At 38.8% G+C, this 12,895-nt stretch overlaps 2 protein-coding genes across 11 annotated transcripts in view; one reads left to right on the top strand and one right to left on the bottom strand.

The window, feature by feature from the left end:
• Positions 1–12,895, bottom strand: part of REL (REL proto-oncogene, NF-kB subunit) — an 82,581-nt gene that overhangs the window by 21,073 nt on the left and 48,613 nt on the right. Inside the window, exons 10-12 of one of the 5 annotated variants that reach the window (XR_003682354.2) lie at positions 10,897–10,961; positions 7,190–7,329; positions 4,324–4,371 (exon numbers count right to left, since the gene is read on the bottom strand). Coding sequence is in view for 4 of the 5 variants with exons in the window: in XM_055089196.1 (XP_054945171.1) it covers positions 4,252–4,371; positions 10,897–10,961 (185 nt within the window). In the remaining variant the exon portion in view is untranslated. Of the gene's footprint in view, positions 1–4,070; positions 4,372–7,189; positions 7,330–9,543; positions 10,263–10,896; positions 10,962–12,895 lie in introns of those variants that run through there. The other 4 variants (XM_055089196.1, XM_007125438.3, XM_028496932.2 and 1 more) reach the window with 4 other exon arrangements.
• The window catches only part of PUS10 (pseudouridine synthase 10), a 68,629-nt gene that overhangs the window by 53,113 nt on the left and 2,621 nt on the right, over positions 1–12,895 (top strand). For all 6 annotated transcript variants that reach the window (XM_007125441.4, XM_007125440.4, XM_028496936.2 and 3 more), the window contains 6 exons: positions 1,749–1,805; positions 2,678–2,754; positions 2,848–2,903; positions 3,946–4,063; positions 8,423–8,565; positions 11,335–11,434. In XM_007125441.4, the coding sequence (XP_007125503.1) occupies positions 1,749–1,805; positions 2,678–2,754; positions 2,848–2,903; positions 3,946–4,063; positions 8,423–8,565; positions 11,335–11,434 (551 nt within the window). The remainder of the gene's footprint in view (positions 1–1,748; positions 1,806–2,677; positions 2,755–2,847; positions 2,904–3,945; positions 4,064–8,422; positions 8,566–11,334; positions 11,435–12,895) is intronic.

The following is a 12,895-nucleotide window of genomic DNA, read 5'->3' as shown; positions in this document are numbered from 1 at the left end:
GGAGGGTTCTTTGGGACTCAATGGTCCGCAGAATCCTACTACCTGCCTGGTGTAGATTCTCCACCTGGAGAAGAGCCTGACATTGTGCCCCTCATGGCTGCCCGCTTGGCTAGTCCCCAGGTGTTAACACTGCACACGTTACCCAGACCTCTGAGCAGCTTGAATTGTAGGCCAACCTTAGATACCTAGGCCTTACCTAACCAGTCCTGGGTTGGTCCTCTCTGGGAGACCCACAGTTTCGGGCCATGTGGGGCAGAGAAGAGCCCACTTCACCTTGGCAGTGGGTGACAGACAACAGCTTGGAGCCCATGTTTCCAACAAGTGTTGGCCTTGACTTGCTAAAGGGATGTCTTAAAGGTGAAGGAAGGGTGAAATCTTACTTTCTTCACAGCTAAACATCCTAGAAAGGAGAGCTAATCTTCAGTGTAGTTTTTATAGCACTTTTCAAGCCTTTTAGCCTTCCTTTTTCTAAAATCTACATGGGACCTTTGCATATTGAACCTTCCCTGGGAGAAAAATGTCTGTCAAAATGGTACAGACCCTCCTTTCCTTCTACCTTTCCTGTCTGTCCTTCCCAGCAATCTTGTCCTTCCTCATCTTGTGCTCTCCAAAGTGGCTGAACTATGGATTGACCAGGGTTTCCAAAACATCCTAGTCTTTCCCAATCCCTTTACAAGAGGACTGATTGGTCTTGCTTGTCCCAGTTGGCACGAGTCTGAGCTCTTCCAGCTGTCATTGTGGTGGTGCAGTATAGACAGTGATTAAGAGACTCTGGAGCCAGACTGCCAGGCTGGTTCAAATCCTGACCCTACCAGTTACCAGTGATGTGATCTTAGGCATGTTACTTATGCTGTCTCTTGTCTCACCTTCCTTATAAGTAAAATGGGGATAATGATAGTATCTACCTCATAGTGTTAACATATATGAAGTACTTAGAATAATGCCTGCTCATGGTAATGTTTGCTGTGGTGAAATCATCAGTTAGTTCTGTATCTAAGAAAGGTGTCATGGAACCACTTCCCCTGCCCACCCACACTGTATTGACCACTTTCCCATCCAATATTTGCAGCTTTTAGTCTGTGATGATCCATCTATCTTAAAATGTATACTAGTTATATTGTGGTTCCAGCTTAGGTTTGCTTATATAATGAATTTGCTGTTAGAATCAAACCTTTTTTTTCCCCTCCTCTTCCTTTCATAGAGTTTAATTCTCAAATAATGTTTTTATTTTGTTTTCTTTTGTTTTAAGGAAAAGACGAAAGGTAGATTTTTCACCATAAGTTTGTAGCCAGGGTGGTAGTGGGGCCTTCCTCCAAACAGTGCTCTGCCTTTGGCTTTCCCATGGGATGGTGGACTGCGATGATAAGTGAGGTCTGGCTTTGACATCAGAAACATCTAGCTCTGCCATTTAATCATGTTACCTTGGGAAAAGTACTTAACCTTTCAGAAGCTTGGTGTTCTTTTATTTAATACCTACCTCATAAGGTTATAATAAGGATTGAATGAAAAAATGTATGCAGAATTTTAGCTCAGTAGCTGGTATGTAATAAGTGCTCAATAAATGGTATTTATTATTATCATTGCTATTTTTAGTAGAGATTGGGATTAGAGGTGTGATTATGACTATTCCTTGGGATTCTCCTGTAGATTGTTTAAGACAAATTAGGTTTCTACCAAAGGATGGGAATGAAAGTCTTAGCACTGTTATGTCTCTGATTTTTTTTTTTTTCTTTATCTGCTTTCCAAAGGCTTTAATTTTTCATCCTCTGGGAGAGAAGATGTAGATGTGAGAACATTAGGAAATGGTAAGATTGTGACAATATCACTTGACTGGAACTAACTTTCAGATTATCACCCTTTTCAGACAGCAGCTTTTTTGTAGTCACTTAGTCAGAATCAAAGTTGGCAGAGCCCAGAGCTTCTCCATGTGAGGAAGCCTTGTGGATTATGGAGTTACCCTTGTAAATTATATGACTATGTTTTAACAGGGATCATTTCTTCAGAGGCCATCTTTATTGAATACCTGTAGGTTATAAGGGACTTCTATGTGCATTAACAAAGAGGTGCCTGATTTTTTCCAAAAATTTGATAATTAATTGTTCCTTTTAATAACATTTCAGTACCAGTACAGTTTTCAAAATGCACCTCATTTAAATTGCAAAATGTCTTCATTTAAAAAGTGCTTCTGCTCTCTTAGCCTTCATTTCTCTCATTTTACATTGTTGCATTACAAGGAGGATGATGAGAGTAATCCTGAGCTATTCGAGATTTATAGTCCCTTCTTCTCATGGAGTCTCAGCTTTTCATTTCATTAGGCTAGGAGAATGTATTTCAATTTGGTATACCTGGGCATTGCTGCATGTGACAACATTACGTTAGTGTAACCAAGTCAATTAGTGGCTGTTTGGATTTGATTTTGTAATTAACACAGGCTTGTTCATGGACTTTTGGGAAAGCAGTCGTTTTTACATATTGCCTGTCCTGGGGTTTAGCAGCCCCCAAAAAGCCCCTTGATTCTTTTCACACATTCTTCCCTCCCCCAGATGTAGTCATGTCACTAAACTTTCAGTCCTCTAGAGCTCAACTCGTTTTTTCACACCTCCTAACCCTCTTGCATTAGCCCAAATGTTAACTCCATCAACACGTTTCTGTTTCATGACGGGGTGTGTGCTGCCAGGAAGGCCCTTTGCAATTGAGCTGGTGAATCCTCATAGAGTACATTTCACTTCACAAGAAATTAAGGAACTTCAGCAGGTAAACCACTTCATGACATGGAAATTGTCATGTTTCTGCAACTCTGTAACTGAACTAGAGTTGCTAATTGTTTTTCTTTCTCTAATACTACAGAAAATTAATAACTCGTCTAACAAAATCCAAGTCCGTGACTTGCAGCTTGTCACAAGGTAAGGGTAGGCTCACTGGAGATATTTTCAAGAGGGGAGTTTTGGTTGTAGATCATTTATCTGATAAGGGATTTGTATCCAGAATATATAAAGAACTCCTACAACTCAATAATAAGAAAATAACTCAATTAAAAATGGAGAGATGATTAAGTGAACATTTCTCTAAAAAGGATACACAAAATAACCAGTGAATACATGAAAAAATGCTCAACATCATTAGTCATTAGAGAAATGCAAATCAAAACCACAGTGAGATCCCACTTCACAACAAGACAGAAAATAACAAGTGTTGGCAAGGATATGGAGAAATTGGATCCCTCATACATTGCTGTGGGATTATAAGTGGTGCCACTTTGCAAAACAGTTTGGCAGTTTCTCAAAAAGTTAAATATAGAGTAACCGTATGGCCCAGCAGTTCCACTTCTAGATATATACCCACGAGAAATGGAAATGTACATCCACACAGAGACTTCTGCATGAATGTTTATAGTAGCATTACTCATAAGAGCAAAAAAGTAGAAACAACCCAAATGTCTATGGATGAACAAAATGTGAAGGTGGTATATCCATATAGTGGAATATCATTTAGTAATAAAAAGGGATGAAGTACAGATTCATGCTACAACATGGATGAACCTTGAAAACATTATAAAGTGAAAGAAGCCAGACATCAAATACCACTTATTGTATATTTTACAATATTCACATTTTAATATATGAAATGTTCAGAGTAGTAAAATCTATAGAGACAGAAAGTCAACAAGTGGTTGCCAAGGGCTGGGGGAAATGAGGAATGAGAAGTGATTGTAAATAGGTATGGAGTTTCTCTTCTGGGGAGATGAAAGTATTCTAAAGTTAGATTGTGGTAATAGCTGCACAACTCTGTAAACGTACTAAAAATCACTGAATCGTTCAGTTACACAGGGGAATTGTATGTAAATTATATCTCAATAAATCTATTTTTAAAGAAAGGGAAGTTTGGGGCAAGTCTTGTGTGTATTTTATATATTCAGACAAACTTTCTTTTATTGTTTTTGTTTAGAGAGGCAATAGGTCATATGAAAGAAGGTGAAGAAGAAAAGACCAAGACCTATAGTGCCTTAATATGGACAAATAAAGCAATACAGAGGAAGGACATTGAATTCCTAGATGACATAAAGGTAGTTCAGTGCTCTAATTCTTTTATTTTTCTACTGCCTATAAAAGAGTCCTTTGTCTTCTCATTTATTACCAACAAGCCATAGCACATAGGCTTTGGGGACTGTGAGACCTGGTTCTAAATCCTGCCTTTGCCATTTACTAGTTAATGACTGGGCAATTCATCTAACCTGTGTGAGAAGCAGTGTGGCTAGTGACTAAGAGTCTGACTCCAAGGACAGATCGTCTGGGTGCAAATCCTGGTTCTGCATTTCTTAGTTGTGTGACTTTGGACAAGTTGCTTAGCCTCTTTATGCTTCAGTTTCTTCATCTGTAAAATTAGTTAGAAGAATTAAACGGGTTTAGTCATATAAAGCTCTTAGAATAGAATCTGGCACATAGAAAACACTCAGCAATGCTATTATTATATTTGGCCATTTGCAAAAAGGAAATAGAAAATAGAACTTATCTAATAGAATGGATGCTCAGATTAAGTGCATAAATAAAACATGTTGTAAATAAATACATCAGAGTGATATATGTAGAGCACAAATGTTCTGGCACATGCTAGATTTTCCTTCACATGAGCATGCTGCTGTAGAGGGTCTACATGTTCATTTGCATGTTTCTTCCCACCTGCCCCCACCGCTTCCTGTAAAGATAACTTACTTTCACATGCAAGGAATGAGCATAAATGGGCACAAAGATGTAAATCGTTATCACAACATTGTTTAAATGGGCAATATTTTGTAAAAATCTAGAGGGGACTGGTATAATCTTATGGCTTATCTGTATGATGGACTATTACTAGCCAGCTGTTAGAAAGTATATGGTAGATGAATATTCATTGACAAAGGAAAATGTTCCTGATGAATGCTAAGGGGAAAAAAACAAGCTATAAGGATATATAGAATATGATACATTGTGATTTAAACACACACACACACACGTGTGTGTGCTTATGTATACACATATATATGACTATATAGAAAACAAATTGTATGGCAAAAAAAATACCATAAATAGGATTTATACAAATACTCAATAGAGAAAAATGGACAAAATATTTGAAAAGACAGCTGAAAAAAGAGCAACTCCAAATGGCCAAGAATCATTTGAAAAGATGTTCCACCTCCAGATTGAAGTAACAATAAGACATCACTTTATTCTTCTGATACTAAGAATGCCTGTTGGTTGGAGGGAGAAGGCTAGTTATATACAATTTCAGTAGAAATGTAAGTGTTTTAGCCTTTTTGGAAAACAATGTGGCAGTGACTGTAAAAATAAAAAATAGACTGGTCTTCTACCCAGTACTTCCACTACTGGCAGGACAAGAAATAAAACTCCAGTGCATAAGGATATGTGCACAAGGATGTTTGTTAACTTTGTTCAGAGTGACAAAATCAACAACAAAACTGGAAACAAAAGTGAATTTCCTTCAATAAGGAAATGGTAGAACACGTTGGAATATTATACAGCTGTTTAAAAAAATTAAAACAGCACGTGATCCCATTTAATTTATGTTATTGTGTGTATATATGCCTAAAACTGTTGGAAAAAAAGATAGAGGTAGGTCTACATCTAGGACTTTGTAGGAACACCCATGATATTACCAGGAAAAAAGCAAGGTGCAGAATAACGTTTATAGCATGAGTGTTTTGGTGAAAACATACATGTCATTCACCCGCTTAGAGAAGTTCACCTATAAAATGAGGGGTGGACTAGATGATCCCCAGTGGGCCCTCCACTTCTCAGGTTCTGTGATTCCAAATCTAAGGCCTTCTGGCCTTTGGCCCTATTATCTAGGGTCTTTAGGAGGATAGTTATGCTATAGACAGATATCCTTAAGATTGCAAAACAAATTTGTAAACCTCTGTTCTATCACATGTGTACATGTATGCAGCTCATTTAGAATGCTGTGGGGAAAGTAAAAACTCATTTTAAAAATAGATTCAGGGCTTCCCTGGTGGCGCAGTGGTTGAGAGTCCGCCTGCCGATGCAGGGGACGTGGGTTCGTGCCCTGGTCCGGGAAGATCCCACATGCCACGGAGCGGCTAGGCCCGTGAGCCATGGCCGCTGAGCCTGCACGTCCGGAGCCTGTGCTCCGCAACAGGCGCAAAAAAAAAAAAAAAAAAAGATTCACAGTTTGGGAGTAGCCATAGAGCTGATTCAGAAATGATGCTGAAAGATGATTGTTATAGGTACACACTAGGTAGTGAAAGGGTCTGATTTAATGGCCCACCGCCCAATTGGACTGATGAGACTAGGTGACGTCTAATAATTTTTTTAAAGTGTTAGGGTTAAAACATTTTTCAGATATTCCTATTGGCATCGAAAATAAAAAAACCGAGTTACTGCCCCATTCTGAGAAAAGGTCACTTCAAATTTACCATTTGTCTCCTTTTTTTGTTTTTTTTTTTTGGTTTTTTTTTTTTTGTGGTACGCGGGCCTCTCAACTGTTGTGGCCTCTCCCGTTGCGGAGCACAGGCTCCGGACGCGCAAGGCTCAGTGGCCATGGCTCACGGGCCCAGCCGCTCCGCGGCATGTGGGATCCTCCCAGACCGGGGCACGAACCCGCGTCCCCTGCATCGGCAGGCGGATTCTCAACCACTGTGCCACCAGGGAAGCCCTGTCTCCTTTTTTTTAAGGGCAGCCTACTTCTAAGGAAAAAAGTCACTTGCGTGTGTTTCTGAAAATTCAGTATGGGGACAGCAGAGTGCAGTGTTAGAGTAAATGAAGTGGTTTCCTTTCGTTTGCTAGACACAAGCAACCAAAAACGACAAGTGTGTTGATCTGAGTGTTATGTTGGAAGCAGTGGTGCATCTACTAGCTCAGTTGTACCTCCATTGACTGCTCCTGGGTCAGAGTCCAGGGAGTGACTCGAGGTAAAGGAAACAGAGGGGAAGGGCACACCTTAGCAAGTCACTCCTTTAAAGGCCAGCTGGTTCTGTGCTCTTAAGTGGAGGCCATATCTTTATCGATTCTATAATAATTCAGCCTTGTCCTTTTTTTGGTCTTTTTGGCCAGAGTAGTGTTAAACGTTGTGGAAACAACTTATCTCATCAGAACAAAGTGCTTCTAAAAATCAAAGAATTATAGAATCGTAAGGAGGAGTCATTGACTCACTGCTCTGATAAAAGTAGTCATACCATTTCAAGTGTAGTCTTTGTCAGAACTTGCTCTTCTTTCTTGGTACAGAACTTGGTAGGGGGAGACCAGACAGAAATCTTTCTTTTCTCAGCATGGCTTTATGTACTCACTAATCATGTAAATCAGGCAGGAGTTGTTCCTACAAGAAATTGCAGAGGATTCAAAGTTCTTATGAACCTGCATTGCTGGTTATGCCCAATATCTTTTTTTTTTTTTTTTTTTTTATGGTATGTGGGCCTCTCACTGCTGTGGCCTCTCCCGTTGCGGAGCACAGGCCCCAGACGTGCAGGCTCAGCGGCCATGGCTCACGGGCCCAGCCGCTCTGCGGCATGTGGGATCCTCCCAGACCAGGGCACGAACCTGTGTCCCCTGCATCGGCAGGCAGACTCTCAACCACTGTGCCACCAGGGAAGCCCCCAATATCTATTTTTAAAACTTGTAATTAGTTGGCCTTTTACAATATTAACCTCTATTTCTTAATTTATATCTTGTGACATAAAAGGACATCTCTAATTGTGAGAAAAACAAGACTTTGTCCCTAAAACCCTGAGTTGTAAAAAAAACATGCAGTATTATTCTCAAGTAACCTGAACTGGGCTAACAAATATTGAGAGGTCCTGGTTTATTGTACACACTTATTTGTAATTATTATTTGGAAATACCACCCTAGACAGAGATGCAGCTGTTAATTTTCCAGATAAATCCTTTTGTATAACCAAAAAAATAATCCTGTGAGTAGGTATATGGCTCTCCCTAAAACATGGACACTGCCCAGGCACACAGGTGATGTTGATGTCCCACCTTCTACACCATTTCTCACCTCAGTCTGAAATCCCCACTATTAGGTCACTCTGTTGGGTTAGGAAAAAAAAAAAAGGTAAGAACATTATCTTTTAGAAGAGCTCTGTTTAAAGGGCAGGATAAGACTCCAGGGTCCAATGAATTTGTTAATATTAGAGCAAAAGAGACCTTGGGTATCATTTACTTCAAAGCTTTTTTTTTTTTTTTTTTTAATGGCATACTGGGGCCCAGAAAATGAGTAATTGTGGACTAGGTTATAGGAAGTCCCACAAAGTCTGAACCTTAGTGGATACAATTTATGATAGTATTAGTTTCTATCCTGACAGTGATAGATGGAGTGCCTGTAGTGAGCCATGGATGAACAAAGGAGGTGCTAAAATGGGCTTCACTGGGCAGCAAAGCTGACACATGGTTATCATATCCTCCTCTAGGACTTAAAGATTGACCAGAAAACACCTTTACGGGTCCTTCACCGGAGGCCCCTGGCTGTGAGGACTCGCATCATTCACTCCATGGAGACACACTATGTGGATGAGCACCATTTCCGCCTCTCTCTGAAGACTCAGGCAGGAACGTATCCTTTCACCGTCTGTGTAGCACTAATCTAACCAGAATCCTATTGGGAGAGTTCATGCTGCCCTAGAAAAGAGGTTCAACCTTATCTCGGAACAGTTCGGGAAAGGTTTGGGCTGGAGAAGAATCCTTTTTTTTTTTTTGGTTTTTTTTTTTGGTCTGGAGTGTTTTTACCTGTTAAATTTGTGTTTTTCAAGATGACATATTGAACCATGAGGCAGCAGCCAATTCAATGTGAACCTTAAAATTTTTAGTGTCTCACATGATGATGAGGTGCTGAGGGCACAGTAAGTGCTCAGGGAACACTTTTGATTGATTCAGTCATTGATTCATGTCTTTACACATTTTGCAAGTCACATATTCATGACCACATTTGAGTCCTTTCAGCATTTCGAGCATTTGCCCCAAATGATTAAACAGGGATGGTAGATGGGAATGGCCGTACTTTACATGTAGACCTTCACATTATTTGGCCACTGGCCCAGAACAAGAGAATAGTCCCAGTTTGATCACTTGTTCATAACCTACCCTGCTTTGTGTGGTTTTGTATCATATCTTATTTGCTGGTTAAAATATATCAGGGAGCTGCCATAGTCTTAGCTTTAGTTTAGTTTTCAAAGGTGCTCCTAGTTTTTGTTTGTTTCTTGGCTTTATATTATTTTGTGATCCAATCGCATGAAGCATGAAACCTTCTAATTAGTATAAAACTAATGACATACTTATTGGATACAATAGAGGGAAAAATGTCATTTTAATCACCAAATAGCGTTCTCACTATATTGCTATAATTAGTCTGCCTCTCCTTTCCCATCAACCTTCTCTCCCCTCTTCTTTCCCTGCTCCACCCCAGGAGTGACTAAGCTGAAACAGGTACAGGTTATTTACTCCTAAAATCTTCTAAATTTTTGCAGTTTGGATCTATTTAGACCAGTGGGCATGGAGCACATTTGCCTATTGTAGATGGAGTGTGGATGGAATTTCAAAGAAATCACAGATTTTAAAAACATATTTTTATCTAATTTCAGCTTTGGTTTTGGTGTGCTAGGAAGAAATGCAGTGGTCTTATGGAGAAGCTAATGTCTTTTCAATCTCATTAACATATTTTTAGAACCAGCCATGTACATGTACTTAAGGCATTAGCCAAGAAAGGCTATTTGGTAAAACTTTATTTTTTATTTTTTTATAAATTTATTTAATTTATTTATTTTTGGCTGCGTTGGGTCTTCGTTGCTGCACGCGGGCTTTTTCTAGTCACGGCTAGTGGGGGCTACTCATCGTTGTGGTGTGCGGGCTTCTCATTGCGGTGGCTTCTCTTGTTGCAGAGCACGGGCTCTAGGTGTGTGGGCTCAGTAGTTGTGGCGTGCGGGCTCTAGAGCGCAAACTCAGTAGTTGTGGTGCATGGGCTTAGTTGCTCTGCGGCATGTAGGATCTTCCCGGACCATGGCTCGAGCCCACGTCCCCTGCATTGGCAGGCAGATTCTTAACCACTGTACCACCAGGGAAGTCCCTATTTGGTAAAACTTTAGATACCATGTGGTTATACACAGAAGTATGTGAATTTTTCTCATATATTGCTCAGTATACTGAAGTAGTTCATTTGACTTATACCTCATAATAAACATTCTGGACCTTTTAACTGGTTATTCTGGGGCTTTTTGGTCATCTCCCCTCATCATTGCTACTCAAAAGTAGCACTCTCTAAAGAAGTGAGAGAAAAAGGACAATTGTTGAGTAATTATGAGTTTAGCAAAGAAGACAGTTAATAGATAATTATATGCCTTATACTTGAGTCAAAAGATTTGGTGAAAGTATAGTGAACAAACTATCAGAAAGTGAGGAGGACATAATGTCAGCATATTATGGTGTTAACTTTTTATTTATCATCTGAGAATAAACTTTTTTATATTCAAATTATATTAATTTTTATACTAAGTGCTGCTTTATAGACACAACATAATGCTAAATGAGTGTTTACTGAATGCTGGCAAAAACACATCTTTCAGATAAAATACTGTTAAGATTATAGTAGAGTTCTGTGTAAGGAGTGTTAAGGTAATCTGAATAATTCTAGGATCAGTCATTGACTTTGAAATTTGAAATTTTGAAGATCTATGAGGAAAACACACACAAAAAGAATTAGGTCTATTGCTAACCATGCAAGAGTTGCAAACAACTAAAATTTAGGTCCTTTGATGATCCTTCTGAAGGGCCTTCATCAAGTCTAAATTAATATGTTCATTTTCTCTCCCATCCTGTTGCTGTTGTCACTGGGTCATGTTATAAGGAAAGCCATCATTGAGGTCACTCTTTGAGTGACCCTGTGAAAACCTACCATTTGGCAGCCGCCTGCTGTCATTATCGAAAAATGATGAGACCAGAAAGATGACCAAATGGAATCTGTGGCAAAAAAGAAAATAGCTGAGGTTTTCTTTTTTTAAAGCGTTGAACTATAGTTAATTTTAAAAATCCATATCCAAACCTTGGCACTTGGAGATGAGCCAAAAGAAAAGTCATGACTCTTGGGAAGTTTGACATAGGCCCTAGGTCCCAGTGTTGGCTGCCAAGCTGGTAGGAACCAGTTTGCCATCCTTAGTTTATTTATTGCCATAGCTGTAATTTCTAAGACGTACATCCCAAGTCATGGCTCAGAAATAAACTCCCTTTTATAACCTTTCTGCTTTTGTTTGTCATTTCCCTTTCAACCTGTTAAATCTCATCAAACAGTTGGTATTGTATGGTTATCTTCATTTTCTCCTTAAACAAAACCCAGCTACATTAAAGAGTTTGTACATGGAGACTTTGGAAGAACGAAGCCGAACATTTGCTCTCTGATGGATGTGACTGCAGACATTCTTGAGCTGGATGTTGAGGTAAACCATTTTATTGTGGAAATGCCTGTTTGTACACTGAATCAGCCAAGGTTATGCTTTTTTAGCATTAAGCCAAATAGTACTATTCACTTTAATAGGTACTTGAAAACGGTCAAAATCTCACAGTAGCATTGAATTGCAGGGAGGGACTATCTTCAGAATTTTTATTTTTTAAAAAACACAAGGTCTCATTTATAATCCTTGCAAATATATAGCTAATTTACTAACTGTGCTTTACATATGACATGAGATCTAAACCCTTAAACCAAGCAAGGAAACGAAGTTGTAAGGGCCCTTCATATATCCTTTGGACTCTCTTATAAAGAATTTAAGGCAGCCTCCTCAGAAACATATATTCAGGACAGGGATAGAAAATGGGATGAGCCAATGGTTATAAATAAAAGCAGTTCTATAGGGTTCTGTGACGTGGTATAAGAGAAATTCTCTGCTTTTATAGTCTGAATTGAAATCAGATTACATTCTTAAGTAATCAGAAGAATGGAATGAATGGATCTTTCAGACAATTCTCCATAAACATTTTTCTCATTTGAGCATCAATAGGTATTAAGTCACGAGTTGTGCACTTTGGTAAATATCTGGTTAAGAACAGCTTCCCCATACCCCCCACAAAAAAAGGAATTTTTGCACTTGGGAATAATCTCAATATAAATAAAAAGAAGTAGGTATAATTGCCTAGTATGAAAACAGCCATGGTAATCAAATGATCACTGGAACGTCATTGCTTTACCAGCACTTCTCTTGAGTGCTTTCAGATTAGATTTTATACACCTGTGGTACAACCAGTGATAGCATCTTCAAGGTTGCAGGGAGTCTTCTTAGTAAGACTGTCATTTTGAGGAAGACAACCTTCTCTTAAAGAAAATCCCAAATGCATTCATCTTCTTTGACCTTAATTCTTAGGACAGCTTAGGAGTGTCAAAGAGCCAAAGGCCAGGGCTTCTCAGCCCTGATTGTCCATTGCAATCACCTGTAGAACTTTTAAAACCCTACATATATGCCTACCTTCCCCTGACCTCAACACATACAAGATTGTGATCAGTAATGTTTGGTTTTCAGGCTTGAGAAACCACCCATTAATTTATATATGGGTGTTTGTTTTATGGCTATATTCTGAAACAAAACCAAAGTATTTCTTGGCATCTGTAAAAGATACACACACACACACAATACTGATTTGGGCTTTTCTAATAAAAATTTTCAAATCTGGTAGTGACTCAGATTAATTTTTAAAATAATTTGTAGTAAATCATTTCAGGTTTTACACTTTAAGTGTCGAAAACTACATGGGTATGGTAGTTTTTTTTGTTTTTGTTTGTTCGCTTTTTGTATTTTTTTGTTTTAACTTCTAAATTAGGCCCTCTAGGGTAGTTAAGGCAAAGTGCAATTTCATACTTTTTTTTTTTTTTTTTTTTTTTTTTTTTTTTTTGTGGTATGCAGGCC

The sequence above is a fragment of the Physeter macrocephalus genome, chromosome 12 (assembly GCF_002837175.3).
Source record: "Physeter macrocephalus isolate SW-GA chromosome 12, ASM283717v5, whole genome shotgun sequence".
Taxonomy (NCBI): domain Eukaryota; kingdom Metazoa; phylum Chordata; class Mammalia; order Artiodactyla; family Physeteridae; genus Physeter; species Physeter macrocephalus.
This window is presented reverse-complemented; position numbering and strand designations above follow the sequence as displayed.